We start from the raw sequence: 16,274 nt of genomic DNA on the forward strand, positions 1-16,274 counted from the left end.
AAGCCCAAATCTTCCTAAACAAATCAAAAACTTGGACTAGATTAAAACAGACAATAAAATATTTGGAAACATGCTCTGCAGCAGACCAAAAACGGATAAACAGCCAAAACAAACTGCAGACAGATTATTTCTCAGTCTCATAAGACACAAATAATTACATTTAAAGGTGAATTGTGTAATCAACCTATGAATGGCTTATTGTTCTCTCTGCATATTAAGCAATGGAAGAAAGTATTTTATTGTCAAAAAAATATATATTACTTTGTTACTCGACCAATGGATGTTGTGTTCATTATTGCTGCCAACTATCATTATAAGTTGAGTTGCAACCATGAAAGTCTAAAGTAATCAACAAAACTATTAAGGAATATTTCAACGCTTTTCTGAAATCTCACGCTGCAGTCACCAGGTGTACTTTGGGGAGGAAAGATCACTCCAGGTGTAGCTTTCAACACTTGCCTAAGAGAAACGAGCTCTACGACTGGCTCACATCACAAAAGACAGCTGCACACACATCATACACATGATCCGTTTACAACAGAAACTGCTATAAACTGATCCCAAGCACTAAGAAACAATGTCACTGTTGGGTGGAGATTTAGGAACTTCCCTAAAGCCATTTACAAGATATATTTAAGAAGCGGTACAGCATAAACAAACTCTCAAACTCCATATCCATCATATATAAGCTGAAGTGAAGAAGCAACAGAGCTTTTCTTCCATATTGTGATGTCCATCTAAGTATTAAGGATTGCTGAACAAGAAAAAATGTATAGGAGGAGGACTTTTTATTCTATAATCTATATTCCCTACTGAATAAAGCGCAACAAATATAAAGGTGACTTGACGACACCATTTTGATTAAAAATAAATAAATAAAAATGAAACATGGATGATTCATACACAATAAGATCTATAACATGCATTCAGAAAATAGGGTGAATTTCCATTTCATGCTGACTTCAACAGGATTGATGCATTTTTTTTTTTTTTAAGTACTCACTACCAACCTGAATACAAAAAATACAATACAATCAAAATACTTAAAATTTAACAACGCTGTAAACCGGACAGCCTTTTCGAAACCTTCTTAAAAGGGTGGCACAATAAACCTGCTGACCACACATACGCATGTGAAGGAAAGGATTTCCCACACCAGATTTAGAAAAGTAATTGATTTTCTGGGTCAAAGAAGGTCAAAAGAAGTAGTAGGACTCCTTGGATAACTATTGCGTGGAAACACTACATTAAAAAACTTCACATGAAGTGAATGAACTGCTGAGTTGGCAAGGCATAAACACCCTCATCCTGTCTGTAAATAGCTCAAATGTGGCATTCATCCATGTGCCAAACCAAGCAACTGAGACACCATGAATGAAGTTTAAGTTTGGCTATTGTCATGCTGAGACTTCCTGTACAGAGCCTGAGAACTCGACTCGACTGAGAACTGAATTTTAATTACCATTCTCATTCAGTGGGACCAGCTCACAAAGCTTCACCACAGTGTAACGCTGAGAAACAGTTAGAGCATCAATCTAGGGTTCCTGAAGCAAATATCAGTTTCAGCAGAAATTGTTTTGGATGGCTAAAACATTGACGTTTAATCAATGACACGTTTTGTCTTTTTCAGAATCTGTTTCAACAGGCACACATGTTAGCAGTGGGGACGCTCTTCACTGTGACCAAAAATGGTGCTAGAATAGCAAAAATTTAAAAACTGTAAATACATAAAGATTTTTTGGCTAAGAGGTGGCTCACTGCCGAGGAACTTCATTAGGGCTGGTTTATCAACGAACAGTGAAGAGAACAGAGTTCAATCACCCAATTGCCTAAATTTACTTAAATTTTTGGTTAAATGAAAACTTAAATTTCAGCTTTGCCTTTTTAAATCAGAAATTAATTCACACACACCTAAATCAAGGTGTTAACAGTATGCTTACTTCCCCCAGCTCAAAGTCTTCTCTTTTACATGTGTTCTTCCTCCCTCTGCAAACTCTGCCACATGAAGACAGACGAAAGCACCATTCAGGCTTTCAGACATGCTTGATATCCATCTCTGAAAGACACCGTCACGTGGGCCGCTTTTCATTTAAACCCTAACAAGGCTGCACCGCCAGCACAGGGGAAAGCTAAACCAGTGTAAAAAGTCAAAAATGTCTAAACTTAAGTGTGTAACATGTTACCAAATATTTTTAAGTAGCCTAATAACAGAAAACGTTCATGCTAGATCACTAATATCTAAAGTAGCCATGCAAAACAATAACTGCAAAAGATTTTTAGACATTATACACATATTGGCCGTAACAGGTTGTATTTTGAGCAAACAAGAATTTGATTTCACAGTGTAGATAAGATATTGTGTATGAACTGATTGATGTGATACAGGAAACCACAGATTTTTTTGGAAAACCACAAGCATGACTAAATCACACACATTTTATTTTCAAGCAGCAAATAATAGATAACGTACGACTGAGGTGTAAATAAACTAGTATACAGCTGAGATGCTCAACCATATATTCACAAGCATCTTTTACCAGTTTTTCAGCCTTGATTTGATAAACTTCGGATTGTTGTTAATCTGGCCTGTTAATTTGACAAATTAGTGACCCAAAATTAAGTCAAAATGACCATTTAAAATGCTATAAGTGTTCACTGCTAATTAGCCATGCCCTGTTATTAAGACCACCCTGACTGTATCCACTCTGTTATGTGTTTTAATCATAGTTCAATAATAAAAACCATAGTTTCATTTACAAAAATTTATTAATAGCATGTGTCCTTCATAAAAAGGTCTACTTGCTTTTAAATTAAGGGTTATAAAGTATACAGTCAAACCAAAAATTATTCAGACACCAGATATAATTTTTGATATTTATCTATTGGGTGCAGGACACTAAAGCAAATTAAAGTAAACTGTGACTCTTCATGCAGTGGACTACCAGTAAAAATTTGAGACCAAAAATTTGGTTTGACACTTTGACCTGACCATGTTTTGTTACCTTTCAAAGTTATCTGACATTATCAAGATGAATTTGTTCTGACACAGTTAAAACTCTTTGAGTTCTTGCCATATTTTATTAACATTTTCTAAACTATACTGAATACATTTTGGTTTAACTGCATATGTATAAACAACATATGTGACCATAACCCAAAAAACCTTTCATAATTCACACGGGTGAATTTGTAGCAATAGCCAAAAATACATTGTATGGGTCAAAATTATACATTTTTCTTTTATGCCAAAAATCATTAGGATATTAAGTCAAGATCATGTCCCATGAAAATATTTTGTAAATTTCCTAATATACATATATATAAAAACTTTTTTACAAATAACATGCATTGCTAAGAACTTAATTTGGACAACTTTAAATGCAATTTTCTCAATATTTAGATTTTTTTGCACCCTCAGATTCCAGATTTTCAAATAGTTTTATCTCAACCAAATATTGTCCTATCATAACAAACCATACATCAATGTAAAGCTTATTTTCCAGCTTTCAGATGATGCATAAACCCCAATTTCGAAAAATATACCCTTATGACTGGTTTTGTGGTCCAGGGTCACATATGGGTAGCCTATATGTGCAAATAACACAACTTAAGTTACTTAGCTGGATCTTTATGACTCAAAAAACTCCAGAAGGCAACAAATCGCAGGACTGCCCCCTGTGATGACTGGTAAAGGGCATTTCTGAGATGCATGACAAAGTTTAAATGTGCTGTAAAGTAGTGTTGACTTACAGTGAGACTGTTCTGTTGGGAAATGATTCGGGTGAAGGCACCTGATGGAGCTCCATGTTGCTGCAGACCACTTTTCTGTCCAGCGTGGCCCCAGACGGAGAGCTTTTCCCCGCACTTCTGGAGCGTTCATCGTATGATTTACATTCAGTGGATCCTGCGGAGCTCGAGCTCCTGAGCAGCACGAAGGCCAGTAAAAGGACGCAAGAAGCGCCCAGAGACATCCCTCCTGCCTTCCTTGATATTCACACAGCAAGAAGAGGGGGTTAGATTAGCATATAAATAGACCAGAAAGCCTTTCGTTGTTGTTGTTTATATCTAAACACGACGAATATTCGTCAAAAGCCATCAAGCAGAGACGCAGGTCAGCACTGCTTTTAAGTCATGGTCAAAATATTGACTCGACGCAACATTACATAAATCGATGTATCATGGATTTTTAAGCAATCCTCAAAGAAGCGGTTGAATATCCTCCTTTGTTTTCCATTGTATTCATTTTTACAACTCCACGAGCCCTTTCCGGTTGATTTTCCGCAAGTTTGCACTGTTTCACGCGAAGGAGCGCTACTTTAAATCGTTACATTTTCTTTGTTTCCAGTCGAAGTGGAGCTCTCGCTACTCCGCCGAGAGACAGCTGCGACCATCCCAAGATAACAGTCTCACAAACTCACAGAAATCTGGTCGCAAAACTTTTCTTCTGCACTAATTTGGCCTCCAAAAGAAAGCCACAGAGTTTCTAGACTGTAGTTCTTCTACGATTCCATAAAAGAGCTCATTAAACGCGATGTATCCGCGTGTCCAACAATAAAACCATTCTTGAGAAACTGAACGCGTAAAGTTGGTTTTCACTGTGCGACTGCTCCACACAGACTTCAATGCTGCCACGGACCGCGACGGTAAAGACGCTTTTCGAAAGACCCCAGCAGGACGTGTAACCCAGAGCCCCAAAGCTCGAGCCCTGCAGTCGGTCAGCGGAGAAACGCGAGGCGGTATCCAGCGCCGTGTGCACGGACTCTATGGGTTCTGGTTCCTCTCTGAGCTCAGGCTGCAAGCTCCATGTTCCAGTTCCTCCCGTGACGTCATCACGGGCTTGGTCTGAACTCCAGTCAACACCGTTCCCTTCAGTTTCAGTCAAATCACTGCTGCTTCCGATCCTTTTTTATTCACATCATAAGGTTTTTGGGCTCTCTTCCTATTCTGTCACATTCTTTGGATGAGGTAGACTCACTTGTTTGTTTAACTATTCATTAATTAATAATAATATTAAAAGATTCTTGAAGCAATATGATTTTATTTATTTATTTATTTATTTATTTATTATTTTGGAAATGCTGTTAATAAGGTTTTAGTTTGCTTTCTTGTCAAAGTGTTGCCCATTTTATTTATAATTTATTTAATTATTTAGCTAGTGCTGTCAGACGATCAATCACATCCAAAATAAAAGTTTCTGTTTACAAAATATATGTGTGTGTATACTGTCTATATTTATTATGCATATATAAATACACACACAAGCATGTATATATTTAAGAAAAGTATGTTGTTTAAAGGCTATATATATGTATATATATATATATATATATATATATATATATATATATATATATATATATATATATATATATATATATATATATATTATATACACACACACACACACACAAGCATGTATATATTAAAGAAAATTATGTTTATAGGATATTACATATATATATATGAAGAGTATATAGTATAGTAACTATAACATAGTTAATTAAATTAAGTAAATTACATAAAACAATGTGATTAAAATGACATACGTTTTGTATGTCATATATATATATATATATATAACTGATCCACTTCTGTCGTTAGCCTGCTGTATGAAAAAGGACATAGGCTACATCTCCTTTAAGATTAAAGCTTTCCTTTACAAAGGAAAACAAAATGCAACTCAATACTAAAGGATCTTGATTCATTGAAGGTCCTCGTTTGTTTTTGTGGCCCTCACAAAAGGCTCTCTTTACACTGCTGCGCTAAAAACAAGTTCAGACAGGCTGGCAAAAAACAAGGTGGCCTATCGAAGGGCTCTCATAGCAGAACAATGCCTTGTGTGCAGTGTTTGTGGCACTGAATCTACTGGAGAAGTTTCTGTTTCCTGCAGGGAGCATCAATCTTTCTCACACACTGTCATTTTGATCAGGTACAATTTAGAAGCCGTGTGTATAGAGGATTGTACCACATGCAGGTCAAATGTCTTTGTCCTTGGGCCATTCTGTTTTTATTTCCATTAGTAATATTTGCTTTTAGTCTGAAACTTGAGATGCGTGCGTTGTATTGCACAGGTTGATGCGCATAAACTGATATTTAACCACTAGTGGAAATATTAAAATGGTGCACATTTGTTAATTCAAGACCGTATGTACTGTGTAAAATGTATTTTTTTTTTTTAATGAAAAACATTTAATTATTTTAAAAATCAAAATAGAACTTTTAAAAGATTTGTTGGGTGTCGCGCTGGATGTGCGTGATGACGTCAGGCGCAGAGCGTGCTGACGTTCAGCGCTGATTTCAAAGGGGCGGCATGATCGAAAGGGAAGCAGAAGATACGTGCAGCCTTTAGCGGGTGGCAAGTATTTTATTTAGTCCCTTTAACAGTGCGATAACATTGTGTAGTTCCACTTCATCATCGTCCTTTAAAATGTCTGGACTAGATGTCACCGTGTTTCCACACGACTTTGCGTGGGGAGCTGCGACTGCTGCTTATCAAATAGAAGGTAAAGTTTACTCGAGTGCTCATGTTTACTGTAGTACTGAAACCACCAAGTGCTCATCGACTTTATTAACTGATCTGACTCAGTTGCTAATGTAGGGTGGAATTACAACAGTTTACAAGAGTTGATCGTTGCAAAGCGTACTATGGCATTACATTACAATGTTTTTTAATGTGATATCATTATAACATAGTTTTTTTTTTATTTATTTTGGTTGTTTTTTATGTTGTATTTTTAAGTGTATATGTGAAAACAATGTTATATTATATTATTGTTTTGTAGCAGGATTTTTTTAATGTACTGTTATTCTGTAGCAGTCAGATTTTCAACTTTTTTATTTGACAGCTGTACATTATTAAATATGAAATGTGATTATGTATAATGTAGGTCTACATTTTGAGATGAATTTCCTAACGGTCTTGCAGGTGGCTGGGATAGGGATGGCAGAGGCCCCAGCGTGTGGGACACATTCTGTCATGCCAGAGCAGGGGTGTTTGAAGACCATACTGGAGATGTAGCCTGTAACAGCTATCAGCTCTGGGAAGAGGACCTGAAATGTATCCAGCAGCTGGGACTCACCCATTACCGTCTGTCCATATCCTGGTCACGGCTCCTTCCCGATGGAACCACAAATCACGTCAATCCAAAAGGTGCTCCGGGGAAAATTATACTCGCAGTGTGAGGTTCAGAGGAGCCAGTCTTGTGTTCTTTCCCTGTGCTAAACAGCTTTACAGACGAAACTTTGAAAAGATATCTTTTCACTAAAAGTCACAAAAAGTGAAATTAAATTATTTATCTAAATAGCACAAATATTCACCAGTAGGAACAGGACATTATGAGAAATGTGTAAATATGCTTTTATTGAAGTTCTGAATTCACAAAGTAGGTCTGAGTAAATAAAGAATCAACCCTTGTGTGTCTGTTTTGTTGGGCAATTTTATTAATACTATTTTTTATTTTTTTTTCAACTGGGAATAATTATTTTGCAAATGTTATATAAAGGTTAAATTTACTACGGAATCAAAATTGATGATTCTTATTTTTTCATGGAATAAAATGAAATCGCAGCAATTAGCAAACAACAATAATCCAATCAATTTACAATAGACAAAAGTGTTATTATCATTAACTAAAACTAAACAATTTAGTAATTTCCTTTACTTAAAACAAAGTAACCATTAGCTAAAATAAAATAAATAATATAATATAATTAAAATTTTCATTTAGTTTAAAATGATGTACTAAACTATACTAAAATTAAATAAAATTGAATAAAACATAACTAATAAATAAGAATTAATAATAAATAAAAAACTATACAGACACACAAAAAAAAAACGTATAAAAATGAATCTTAAAAATTAAAAATAAAATAAAAATTACTTAAACTTGAAAGTATAATTTAAAACAAAATAGAAAAATAAAAATTAATTCAAAATATGAACAATAGCTATAATAGTATATCAATGATACCGGACACTGTAACAGGGAAACAAAATATGATCACAATTTTCATTTCATACTGACTTTTCACATTCTGGAATGATTTATGAAAAAAGAACAAAAAAAGGTTGTTTAAAAAAATAAGTTTTCGATTTGAAGTTTGTTAACTGTGTGTTTGATGCTTTTTTGTAACCCTCAGGAGTGGCGTATTATAATAAAGTGATAGACGACTTGATTGCTTGTGGTGTGACCCCCATGATCACATTGTACCACATGGACTTACCACAGGCCTTACAGGATCTTGGTGGATGGACCTCGACAGACATTGCTGACATCTTTGAAAGTTATGCCAGGTTTTGCTTTAAGACCTTTGGGGACAGAGTGAAGCTCTGGATCACACTGAACGAGCCCTATGTTTGTGCCAAGCTGGGCCATGAGGACGGGACTTTTGCCCCTGGGATCAAAGACCCAGGAATATCAGTCTACTTGGCGGGTCATAACATGCTGCGCGCCCACGCCAAAGCCTGGCATACTTATAATACTCATTTCAGGCCTTTACAAGCAGGGCAAGTATCTCTTGCCCTGAACAGTGACTGGGCAGAGCCGTCGGACCCGGGCTGTCCTAAACACGCTGCAGCCACTGAGCGCTACAAGGACTTCACTCTGGGCTGGTTTGCCTGTCCTGTGTTTTGCACAGGAGATTACTCCGAGTCCATGAGGGCCAGGATTGAGTCTAGGAGCTTGGATCTGGGATGCAAGCAGGGCTCAAGGCTACCCCGTTTCTCAAAAGATGAGCCCTCTCCCCTGGGCACGGCGGATTTCTTTGCGCTGAACTATTATACATCTAGGAAAGTAAAAGATTTAAATGGCGGTAGTAAGAAGAGCGAGCTCAGTTTTGTGGGAGATCAGGGGGCAGAGGGTGTTGTCGACCCATCGTGGCCCATATGTGGGGTGCACTGGTTGGCTGTTGTTCCTGATGGATTGCGGAAATTGCTCAAATATATAAAGGTGTTTGCATTTATTTGAACAAGTGTCTACACTTTATATTTAATTGGGTTTGTATTTATTATATAGAGGTATACAGTATAGTGGCATATTAACAAAATCATATAAATGTGCATGTTTCTTTAGGACACGTACACCAGTCTGCCCATTTATATCACAGAAAATGGCTTTTCCCAGATGGGGCCGGTTCAGATCGAAGATACCGACCGTTGTCAGTTCTATCAGGACACTCTGCAGGAAGTTGGCAAAGGTACTGTCATATAATCACTGCTCAATGTGTAATAAAATACAGAGTGCAAAGGTCATTTTATACAGTTAGACTTTAATACCATTGTGAAAAAGTGTGTTTTTAACTATACTGAATGTGAACTTGTATTGTACTTAATTTTTTTTTAAAGTATTTAAATATATATTTGCAGATAATATAATATTCATAAAATATAAGACAACGAGTACACACAAAAAAATCAAACACTAAACATTAGATTAAACTCTTATAGAGTATACATTCATAACTTTCTTAACACACTTTTAAAGAGCACATTGTAATCTCAAATGAAAAGATTTATTTTAAAGAGCATCCAAACCTTCTTTTAATAATCTTTTGTTGTGTTTTAAAGAAGTACACTTATTTTGACATGTTGCAGCTTTATTGCAACTTTTGCAATTGCAACGTTATCTATCACAAATCTATTTAAATACATGATACACAAGTTTCAGTAGAAATGACTTTAAGGTTTTTTTCGACTTTAACCATATTTCAAAGGCAATAGGATAATTATGAAATTACAAATAAAGGTAACTTTTAAGTTCAAGTCATTATATACATTTAAACTACAATACATTTTAATTTCATTGCAATTAACATAGTTATGTGTCTGGAAACCTTATAGTCGGTAAGTATATTCTTTTAAAGTATATTATTGCAGTAATAAGTATAATTCTTTATCACTTCTGTAGTCCTAAATTTGTTGCTTTTGTAGCTTTGAGACCCAGACTAATGGAAGTATTTCATATATTAGAAACTATAATCTGATATGAGCTCTGTTCTGAGGATGATCTGAGTGATGTGTTTGTCTTCCAGCTATCAGTCAAGATCGAGTGAATGTAAAGGGATATTTTGCCTGGTCTCTGCTGGATAACTTTGAGTGGAATCACGGCTACAGTGTGCGCTTCGGCCTGTTTCATGTGGATTTCTCTACACCTGAGCTGAAGCGCACCAGTTACCGCTCGGGTAGAGAGTATGCTGCTGTGATATCCAAACACCGCTCTCAGACCAAACCCAGGAGCATTTAATTCCTAACATATTAAATCAACACAATATTACACTTGAAGAAGTGACGTCTAATGTAAATTCCATAATTCTGTTTTGGGGAGATTAAATAACGATGAGCCTAACAGTATCAAAAGTGGTTACTCTACAAAAAAAAATAAAAATAAATTGAGTGTCTCGCAGTACTATAAAAAATGTTGTTAAATTGAAGTTTGATGTTCAGGGGCTCTTGAACATTTAGTATGAAGCATGAAGCAAGAAAACTGTTATAGTATGACGTTTTGTCATTTTCTTGTATTTTGTGTATGATACATTTGTGGACTATTCATCATAAGCTAAATAATTTTGATCTGGATGAAATTGGATCACTTTTTAAGTCTATCCAAAAGGCAGGCATTGTGCATTCAAAGGATGCAGATAGACAGTATCTGATTTGCTTTCTCTGACTGTGGAGGAAATCTATTCTTGTATGGAATTGTGCACAGAAAAAAATGTATAATCAGGAAAAAAAAAAAAATGAATAAATATGATGAATTGAAAAAGATTGACTGACCAAAAATTACCTGTAGAGAAGTCATCATAGATGAGTATTACACAAAAAGAGAATAAGGTTTCAGTTGCAGTGTTTTGTTGATATACACTGCCTCTGTGTGGTCCAAAGCGGTAGTATACGTGGCACAGCATTTTGTGCTGGTGTATTGGCTTGCATTGCTCTATATGAATCCTACAGGCATTAAACAAACCTAATGGTGTAAGATGTTAACATGTATGAGATATAAATGTAACAATTTACATGAGGCTATGTAATATACACGCAAACTAAAGTTGCGTTGACTGGATTGCAGATGTAATTACTTTTGGGAATGAGGTTGTGCTGAATCTAACCGCAGCGCTGAACTCCCAAGGGAGTAAATGACTGCAGAAATTATGGTTCTGTTCTAATTATTGACCCCGGAACAGACATCATTGCATCATCTAAATGCATAAAATGAGATCACAAATCTTTAAAACGAGATTTTAGAGACAATTATTTGTGGGGGGAGATTGAATATTGAAATATTAACATTTGAATTATTATCTTGTAGAATGTAAACTCTGTTGTTCAATCTATTTGAATCAGAGCACAACATTGTGAGCAATTTTTAATCCACATGTTCCAGTCAGGGTGGCAAGTATATTATTTTAAACGGAACGTTTCTCGACTCTGAATTAGTGCATTTAATTGTAACATTCAATCATTTTCCCTGATGGACATTTGTACAGATGACAAATTAATCGAGGCACAATTTTATTGGTCCGTACTTGTTATATTTTGACAGACCTTATGAAATATTCAGTAACAAGGGAACTCATTAGATTAATATAAAGTAACTGAATAATTTAGCTGCTAATTAACTATTTCTAATATGAAGGGGCCTAAAACCTGGGTCCTGTGTCTCAGTCCTAGAACAGGGTTGTTAAAACATGGAAATATCTTAGAATTTCTGATTTTTAGGCTGGAAAATGTCAAATTCTGAAGCATTTTTTAAATTTATTTTTATAGCTATATATACTTGTTTGAACCCTGCTAGCTGAGCATCCTATCGGTTTCAGCGTCTGTGACAGTAAGTGCTGATTGATTTGGCTCCGGTGTTGGGGGAGAAGTCAGCAGGGAGTGAAAGACGGTCCAGGGGAATAAAGAGGTGGAAACAGAGATATCCTGTGAGATATAGGCAGCCTCAATGAATAAACCACAGAGGAAGAAGAAAAACAAAGCATGCATGAGAGAGAATCCATTTCAGAGTGCTTTGCCTAATAAAGTCAAATGCAATTAATGTCTTGTGAAGTGAAAAGCGTCTTGTTTGTAATGACAAAATATATATATATATATAATATATAATATATATATATATATATATATATATATATATATAGTCATAAAGAATTTAATTCTTCAAATTCTTGCTACTGCTAAAATACAGATCTTCAATGCATAATAATATTGCTTTCTCCAGTGAAAAAAAAAAAAAAGAAAAGAAGTCTTGTCTGAATCTGGAGAGGAATATGCACAGATCAAGCAGCGTTTACAGGCAAAAACAGTCCAAAACAGTTTTAAACAAACATGTCTTTGGGTACATTTTTTTGGCAAATTTTCAAGTTTATGTGAACTATTCAACATTGTATTTAAATTAATATGACTGATGCCTTCCAGTATGAATTTGCCAATGTCTACACATATACATAAATGGAATTAATATTTAACATCTTCAGTCAGTAAGCATTCACAAAGATGAAATATATTTTCAGGGAAACATAAAAGATAGAGCTGTATAGGAGACAGCAATAAAAGTAAACTCTCCCATACTGTTATGACATTCATTCGACTGACTGCAGCCTGTTTGGACTGAAGTGAATGGGAACACTAATGGCACAATTACAAGGGATTCGCCATTTCTGCTGGCATGAGGACTGTACTTTCAGCAGCCAGTTCAGCGTGGCATGTACATTTTCAGTTCCATTTAGTCCTGAATAATAGGCATTCACTGTGAACGGTCATCATGTGAGTGGCTGAAAAAGGCCCCCCTGGGGCCCCAATAATGACAGGATTATATTCTCAATTGATACTGCAGAGTCTTTGTTTGTACATGATCGTTTAAAAAAAACAACAAGAACAACAACAACTCATAAGCTTTAGACTAAGATGCTACAAAGATCATTGCGCCAAGTGCATTGCTGTTTTGACAGAAAAATTATTGGGATTTACCCATCAATTCATGGTCTTTGCTAACCATAACACTATGTAAAGATATTAATATTAACAAAAATGTTAACAGTATAACAGTGTAGCTTGAGGAGAGACCATAAGCAAAACACAACTATAAGCTATGCATAGAGCGGGCAATTATATAATTATTAGTGCTGTTAAACAATTAATCGCGATAAAATAAAAGTTTTTGTTTACATAATATATGTGTGTACTGTGTATATTTACTATGTTTATATAAATACAAACACACGCATGTATATATTTAAGAAAATATGTTTTATATATAATATAAAATATGATAATATAAATGTATATACATGTAAATATTTTCAAAATATATCCTGTATGTGTGTGTATTTATATATACATAATAAATATACACAGTACACACACATATATTAGATAAATAAAAAACTTTTATTTTGGATGCGATTAATCACGATAAATCATTTGACAGCACTAATAATTATAAATGTGATGTTAATTATATTATTATAAAATTAATGTTAATAGAAAATTTATGTAAAAAAAGATTTTAAATTAATTGTTGGGTCACAGTTTCAAAGATGTAGCATAATTTAGATCCGTCTGAACAAACCGATTCACTAGAATGAATCAGACTTTCCAATGCTTCAGTTCAGAGAGAGGACTGTTTAGGCTGAACCGATTCACTAGAGTGAATCGATTCACTAAAAGAATCAGACTTAGCTATGCTACATTTGAGAGAGAATGAACTGATTCATTTGAATGAATCAGAGTTTTCGACGCTATGAGAGAGAGTGAGTGCGTTGGATTCGCTCAGCTGAGGAGTTAAAATACAGCATTTGATTCGCTACACAGCTACTCCTTTGATCAAGTAGCAAGTTACTAGAGAAGCTGAACTATGTGTGACGCTGTTCTCTCAGCCTACTGAAAAACAGGTAGCATCTTTACTTTTAGTTGGCTGCTTCAAGTCTGATTCTTATCACTGGACAAAGTGAATTTCTTTTTTTTCTTTTTTCTTGTTTTTCAGGACAAATATCAAAAAATCAAAATACATTTAGAGTGGGCTACTTGAAAAGCAAAAAAATGACAGAAATTTATCAAAATTAAATAAGTTTATGCTCAATACAACAACAAAACAACCTGCCAGAGAGGTAAGAAGAAGAAAAAAAAAAAAACTTTGGCTACTGAATTAAGTTTATTTTTCTTACCCCAGAATTTATTTATTTATTTTCTGGTTTTAAGCCTAAACTAACTTATTATTGATTGATTGATTGACTGATTGATAAAGCACATCATCTTTTTACATCATCTTTCTTCTGAAGTAGATGTCTCTTGAGTTAAGAATGTTTAGATTCTCAGGGAAGAAAAAAGTACTGAGTGAAAAAAATCACTTTTTGCAGTATACTCACACTTCACAGCCTTAATGAATATAAGGTGCTTTTCCATCCCGTCACGGATGATGTGAGATGCTTGACCAGACCGACCGTTCTGTTCCCTGTTACTCTGAGTCCATTGGCATGCAGGTGCGTACAGGTAAGCGACAGTCATCCATACGGCTGACACATGGAGCTATCAGCCGAGACAGTGACTGATGGCCGTAAGCGGGGCACTGGGAGTGATGCCATGCCGGAAGAGCTTGTCCTGCGGCCCCCCCATGGCAGATAAGAGATGGATACCACCCTGGATTGGGTGCTGTGGTGGATGGACGAGAGGAGGGGTAAGACTGTGTGGCTAAACCTTGAGAATAGATAGCTGGTGAATTACAGCCTCTCATCTTCAAATGTGATGGACGGGGCTGTGGAAAATGCCCGACGGAGTGAGTGCCAGCTGCTGCTGTTTGGTACTTTGGCAAGGACGGCGCGTGGCGTCTGACATGTGATGGACTATCTGATCAGTGAGTTTTTCTAAAACATAGTGGTTATATCGCATACCTTCCAAATGAATCACTGTGTCTCTTTACTCCTTAAAGGAATAGTTCACCCAAAAATAAAAATGGTCTTAAAATGTCCTCACCCTCAGGACAGCCAATTTGTCTAGTGTCTAGTGCTGTCAAACAAGTAATTGCATCCAAAATAAAAGTTTTTGTTGACATAATATATTTGTGTGTATTGTGTCTATTTATTGTGTATATATAAATACACACACACAGCATATATTTTGAAAATATTTACATGTATATATTTATATTCATATAATTTATATCATATATAACTATATTTAATATATAAACATAACATATTTTTCTTAAATATATAAATGTGTGTGTGTGTGTGTGTGTATATACACATAATAAATATACACAGTACACACATATATTATGGAAACAAAAACGTTTATTTTGGATGTGATCAATTGCAATTAATTGTTTGACAGCACTAGTTTTGTCATAAGATTTGGAGAAATGTAGCAGTAGTTGCTTGCCAGTGGATCCTCTGCAGTGAATGGGTGCCGTCAGAATGAAAGTCCAAACAGCTGATACTTACATCACAGTAATCCACAAACAATCCACATGGATAAATCATGTGAAGTGAAAAGAAACAAATCCATAAAAAGTAAAAAAAGTCCATACTCCATAATATTGCTATATCTCCAGTGAAAAAAATCATCTCGTCTGAATCAGGAGAGATATATGCACAGATCAAGCATCATTTGTAAACCAAAACAGCTCTAAACAAATATGTTGGTGGATTTTGATGTAAGAGGACAACAGGAGATGGACTTTTTCACTGGAGGAAGTATGATTATTGTTATAGATCATGGACTATTTTGGCTGGAAACGACTCTTAGTTTAAAGTTAAAACACCTTAATAATGTTTTTTTATCAGCTGTTTGGACTCTCATTCTGACGGCACCCATTCACTGCAGAGGATCCATTGTTGAGGAAGTATTGCTACATTTCCCCAATCTGTTCAGATGAAGAAACAAACTCATCTTCATCTTGGATTGCTTGAGGATGAGTATATTGTCAGCAAATTTTTATTTTTGGGTGAACTATTCCTTTAAACACACATCAGATTTTCAGTTATTATACATGCACCAAAATAATTTGTTTACAATTGGACTGATGTCTCAATCAGACTGAAAAGCCTTAATATAAGCACCTCAATCAATTAGAATGAAATTTTGAACAGATTGAAAGGAGTAGTGTAGACCGGAAATAACCTGATCAAAAGGAAAATATTAAGCATGTAAATGCATATTTCTTGATCAGATTCAATCTGATGTTCATCAAATTCTGAAATCGCATAGAATTTTTTATGTTTGATGAGAATTAGAGCATGCAAACATCTGTGGAGAATAATTGGTATGAAGGGGATAGATC

General features: G+C 35.2%; 2 protein-coding genes across 2 annotated transcripts in view; one reads left to right on the forward strand and one right to left on the reverse strand.

The window, feature by feature from the left end:
- The window catches only part of LOC109052154 (adhesion G protein-coupled receptor A3), a 44,323-nt gene extending 39,442 nt beyond the window's left edge, over positions 1-4,881 (reverse strand). The window contains exon 1 of the mRNA XM_042728701.1: positions 3,751-4,881. Coding sequence (XP_042584635.1) covers positions 3,751-3,971 — 221 coding nt within the window. The 5' untranslated portion in view covers positions 3,972-4,881. The remainder of the gene's footprint in view (positions 1-3,750) is intronic.
- A 1,392-nt stretch (positions 4,882-6,273) lies between these two features.
- LOC109055801 (cytosolic beta-glucosidase-like) lies at positions 6,274-10,724 on the forward strand. Its single transcript, XM_042728702.1, has 5 exons — positions 6,274-6,503; positions 6,926-7,150; positions 8,143-8,951; positions 9,075-9,198; positions 10,033-10,724. Exons 1-5 carry the CDS (start codon positions 6,428-6,430, stop codon positions 10,242-10,244), a joined length of 1,446 nt encoding a protein of 481 aa, XP_042584636.1. The 5' UTR covers positions 6,274-6,427; the 3' UTR covers positions 10,245-10,724.
- The last annotated feature ends 5,550 nt before the right edge of the window (positions 10,725-16,274 follow it).

The sequence above is a fragment of the Cyprinus carpio genome, chromosome B7 (assembly GCF_018340385.1).
Source record: "Cyprinus carpio isolate SPL01 chromosome B7, ASM1834038v1, whole genome shotgun sequence".
Classification (NCBI taxonomy): Eukaryota; Metazoa; Chordata; class Actinopteri; order Cypriniformes; family Cyprinidae; genus Cyprinus; species Cyprinus carpio.

Coding starts and splice junctions, on each gene's coding strand:
- LOC109055801 (XM_042728702.1), top strand. CDS start 6,428: ATGTCTGGACTAGATGTCACCGTGTTTCCACACGACTTTGCGTGGGGA. Junction 8,952..9,074: donor AATTGCTCAAATATATAAAG/GTGTTTGCATTT, acceptor ATGTTTCTTTAG/GACACGTACACCAGTCTGCC. Junction 9,199..10,032: donor TCTGCAGGAAGTTGGCAAAG/GTACTGTCATAT, acceptor TTTGTCTTCCAG/CTATCAGTCAAGATCGAGTG.